At 34.7% G+C, this 5226-nt stretch overlaps 1 protein-coding gene across 1 annotated transcript; it reads right to left on the bottom strand.

The window, feature by feature from the left end:
• Nucleotides 1–357: 357 nt before the first annotated feature.
• On the bottom strand, nt 358–4805 carry LOC21393011 (protein trichome birefringence-like 19). Its single transcript, XM_010102618.2, has 3 exons — nt 4181–4805; nt 1258–1651; nt 358–946 (listed from the first exon to the last, which is right to left on the bottom strand). Exons 1-3 carry the CDS (start codon nt 4697–4699, stop codon nt 519–521), a joined length of 1341 nt encoding a protein of 446 aa, XP_010100920.1. The 5' UTR covers nt 4700–4805; the 3' UTR covers nt 358–518.
• Nucleotides 4806–5226: the final 421 nt, after the last annotated feature.

Raw genomic sequence — 5226 nt, 5'->3', positions numbered from 1 at the left:
ACCAAATTTAGACACTGTTTGCAAATACGTGCCTGAATCCAACCTTAGTCATATTAGAACTTCTTAATGCCGTATCAATGTAAAATTTTTGTATTAGAATGAAAAGAAAAAAAAAATCACTTTACAATCCAATTTATTTCCGGTATTAAATTTGGCAAATTGTATGCAAATGTCAAGTTTGACATTTCATTGCTATTGGTTGGTGTATTAATTTTTCATTAAATCATTATAATCTATTTTAATATTAAAAGTTCACATTGATTTCAAATTTTGAAATATTGATAGCAAAAGTTAGACATGGCATTTGAAATTCTATTGTACAATAGAAGTATAGAACACAAATCAAAATAGCAAAAATAACTTTAACATTGACATTTACATTGGTGATGAGCTTATATTTTTCTCGCCAATTAATGGGCATATATCCAAATACATAAACAATATGATCGGAAAATAATTATTAAATAAATTTTAAAAAAAAAACAACAACAACATCATCAGCATCAACATGAATCAAACTATCTGACAAGCAACTTCCTGTCCTTAGAATGAAGACTCTCTTCAGCCGACCTTAGACGCTCGGTCTTCAACATCTCCAACAAGAAATCATTCCACGTATCAATAGGGCCAGGCAAACACCAATGCACACAATCATTATAAAGCGTCACATTCTCATGTGGCCAATGCCCATATCGACTAGGGTGACCATCAGGCCTCAACAACATGGCTTGTGTCGTGTCAAGAAGCCTAAACTTGAGCCCTCTCTTCTTCCCTTCCCTCTCCGCAGCCCTAAACTCCTCAATCTGAGTCATGTAAAGCTCCATGCTCTGACCCTCCAAGAGGGTCTCGTTGCTCCTGAACGGCCTCGTTCTGATGCAGTTCCCGCCGTCGTTCCACAGCCCACCTTCAAAATGCGAAGGTGCTAATGTCCTTAAGTAAGTGACTCCTGTAAAGGGTAAGATAAATCTAAGTCCGACATTATTTAAATGTAAAAATAATCTTGAACTCAAAAAAAAAAAATGTTAGGCCACCTTACTTAATGGGTCTATTTTTTTTATCTTATTGAATGTTTCTTCTCTACTTATTTGTTATTCGTGAGAATTAAATACTTAAAATACACAATTCATGAGGTATATAAATATTATTAAACGAATAACCAATGAGACAGGAAATAAAAAAATAAATCTTCACTCATCATTTAATAAGTTGATCTTTTAACATCGAACTCATGCGCTTAAAAAGGTCAATTTCTATTACCTTTGTAATTTTTGAGGCTATTGATGGCTTTGAAAGCGGTTCTGAAGGCTTTTCGGTAGCCGTAGTACATGCCTAGGTCAGTGACATTGGGGAGGAGGCAGTAATGGCAGCCAACGACACGGCGGTTCTCATAGAAGACGGCGGGGCGGTAGAACCAATGGCCACCGGAGATGAGTATGTAGTCGAAGTCAGAGACTTGGGTAGTCCAATTCTCATCAAACTCATCAAGGTAGAGGCTAAAAAGACCGGTGTGGGTAGGGCCATTCGAGTCGGACTCCTCGGCCTTCACCAGATGGGGTGTCCAGAAGGTGGCCATAGTGAAGTTGTAGGTGGTGTACTTCCACCGCGCGAACCTTTGATCTGAGGTGTATGAGACATCAATGGGATACTCCACCTAAATATATAAGCAAAATTTGAAATATTGAGATCTAACCGTTATGAGTAGTAACAGAACCAAGAAATTTTATTTAAAACTAAAAATTAATAAGGCCATAATATATGGAATAGAAAAGAAATGAGTAGAAATACATACATAGTTAGAGTCAGCCAATATTTAAGTTGATGATAGATCTCAATAAATCAAAAAATACTACTACATATAAAATGAGAGTCAGCCAATATGTACGTTGATGAGACCTCAATAAATCAAACAATTCGGGCACGTTCAGTTTGATGATTCGAGTTTTTAATTAGGGTTGAGATGTGACTTTATGTGAGAGCTTTTTACTGTAACAAAAAAATTAGATGTAATTGTTTCTGAAAACTTTTTATATATCAAAACTCGAATCGGTAAAATGAACGATGTGGTAAATGAGTGATTTCTAGTTAATAATGTAAGCACAATTTTGTACCATATCCCATAATTCTTCAATAGTTTGAGTGATTTCTAGTTAATAACAAATTGTACAGAATATCGTATATAATTGTGCAAAATAAAAGTAATTAAGTTTATTGATCCCAAATTGCTAGATCATTTAAATGCCCTTTAGTTGTGATATAACTTGACATTGAAAAAAGGGCGAGAAATGATGATCCCTAACCTCAATGCATACGGTACAATTAGAATAATTAACACACAATGATATGCACTTTTGGTTTCAAGGTTTAGTCTGCAGGTAAAAAATAAATTTAAAAATTTAGAAGACCAAGTTATGTAAATCTAGATACGTGCATGATTAGTAATTAAGAACACCAAAGCCGGATTGTGAAATTTAAATTATATTATATTATAAAATGATGATATACTCAGCTAATTAACAAGTATCTTCCAGAAAAAAATAAATGAATGAATAGAAGAAAAACATCAAAGCATATGAACCAAACAACTTTATACCAATTGGTTGGAATGTCAAAAGACAGTGTGTGACATAAATAATTTAAAAAAAAGCTATCAGTACATGTGGTTTTTCGATTTTGATTCCTTTCCAGCTGTGGGCGAGAGAGAGAGAGAGAGAGAGAGAGAGAGAGAGAGAGAGAGAGAGAGAGGGAGGGAGGGAGGGAGAGCTATAGTTTTGTTTTTGGGTATATGCTATAAAATTGAGAGAAGACATCCAAGAGAAATTAATTATCTTTTCTATTTCTTTTATTTTTCTTTTTCCACCCAAAAATAAAAGAAAATAATAGGAAAAAAATTCTGGAGAAATGCTGCCCTTTACCCTTCAGTTAGGCGTTAAACGTGCCATTATTTTTCTCATTAATTTGAAAACAATGTCTCATCTACCGTAATGTAGATACATGGGTGACAGACACTAAATGATATAATTAGTGAAAGAGATCCCTACGATAAGTTTTCTACTTATTTTTTAATGAGTATTTTCTTTTTATTGGTAAATGTAATCTATTAATATAAATAATATAAGATTTTTTAAATACTTATCCAAAAAAAAAAACAACAATTCTCATGTCTGAGATAAAAATTGAGATTTAAGGCCAATTTATATTGTTAAAGAACAAATAGGTGGCTATCATTTGTTTTGAAAAACAGATATTAATATTCTTCGTTGAAAGAAGAGAAATTTTGCTACAGATATGGGTATCGTATGGTCTAATCAGTACTAACATATTACACGGGTTAATAAAAAGGGGGAATGTGAGGGCCGAAAAAGAAAGAAAGAAAGAATGGACATATCCTCATAAATAACATCAAACGTTCTTTCTTTTTCGGCCCAAAAATACTAATTAAAATATCTAATTGTTTGTATTGCTTTTTCTATGTGCTTCTAGCATAAGGCTGACATGCCACGTGGCATGTAGCGAGACGTGCCTCAATGTATTGTGATAAAATACAAAGAGAAAAAAAAAAAAAAGAGCTTTCACATGTTGTCTTGGCCTAATCATGTGCGGTGCAAGACACACTCATTAGAACCCATTGGCAAAGATTCCATTCCATATGCTACTTACCAAAACCAAGATGTACATCAGGTTCTGTGTGCACTAAACAAATATCCCCTTATCTATGCCTTTTACCTAATCCTTGAATAATTCAAGGCGTAGGTAAACAAACCTTACAACAAAACTTTTTAAACTTATATCTATATATCAAAGTAACAATAATTCAAATTAATTCGTACAATCAATAATGTTGAACCAAAATATTTTCTCATAAAAAAAAAAAAAATTATGTGTCATATGGAGTTAGTTTTGCTAACTAGACAATATCACATATAACTCATCCTAGCTAGTACTATATTTTAACATAAGAATAGCTCAAAGAAAAATCTAATCTTGAGCAACTCTCTCTCCACCAACGGGAAAAACAAAAAAAAAAAAATGTGTGGAGTGAATGTTACGAGTAATCTAGATACGTGGATAAATGAAAGAAAGAGAAGAAATGTTCAAAGCATGCACAAAACTATGATTATATATGATGATGAGGCTCAAGATGTTAAATAATAAGTTGAAAAATTACTAAAATTAGTCTTACCTTGGAGAGAAGGCAAATGAGGGACTGCATTTGGTTTCTTGCCACGGAGTCTCCCACAAAGGCCAGTGATTTGTCTCTGACCAATTCCAAGAACTGAGCCGGGTTGAAAACGGGCAACTCACACCCGTCCGGCTTCCACCTCCACTTCATGAACTCGGTGTCGGGTCTCCCATACTTCATGCAGTTCTGGTGCTCGTGAATGGCCCAACATGTCTTGTTCGTGTAGAAGGGCGCGTCGGGGTTCGGGACCCACTCACCGGAGAATATGTCGCACTTGTGCGTCGACGACGTCGGAATGGCTCCGTCGTACTCATCGGAGCGCTCCGACGAATTAGGAGAGGAGGACTCGTGATCCGAGTTGAAGCTTGTGAAGATAAATGAAGAGTATGTTAGAGAAGGGTAATAGAGAGGGACGGTTGTGAATAGGACCAGGGACATGACCGCTATAACGACGAATTTTGTGGTCTTATTCTGGCTTTTGATCCCATAGGGAAGCTGACCGTTGGCTTGATACTTCATTGAGATAGAGAGACGGAGAGAGAAAGAGAGAGTATGGAATTGGAAGAGATCACTAATTGATGATGAATAAATGGATGTGGAAAATTTCAAAGCACTTAAAAGGTGGTACAACTAGGTAACGTTATAATTATATATATATTATATATATATGTATATATAACACACGCGCGCTCATATGTGTGTGGTTATGGTGACCGTGACGCTATAGTACCTGTTGGGATTTTGGTTCTGATTTAATTTTCGGATTTGATTGGCTTTTTTATTGTTGGCATTATTTTTAGTATGTTTTGGAGATTGATCTGATTGAAGATTAAATGGCAGCGGTAAAATTTATTTGGAAACTGTTTAGAATCAATCAAATTGATTAAAGTCGACTTTTGAGTATCTTTGGTAAGTTAAAAATAGATGAGTTGATTAATTTGCTGCAGAATATTTATCTTGTAAATTGATTTGCCCCAGAATATATGTTTTGGGAAATTTTAGATTTGAAGAAATCTGGTTTGGCGAAAGTCAAATGCATTTAAAGG

The sequence above is a fragment of the Morus notabilis genome, unplaced genomic scaffold, assembly GCF_000414095.1.
Source record: "Morus notabilis unplaced genomic scaffold, ASM41409v2 Scaffold85, whole genome shotgun sequence".
Classification (NCBI taxonomy): domain Eukaryota; kingdom Viridiplantae; phylum Streptophyta; class Magnoliopsida; order Rosales; family Moraceae; genus Morus; species Morus notabilis.
This window is presented reverse-complemented; position numbering and strand designations above follow the sequence as displayed.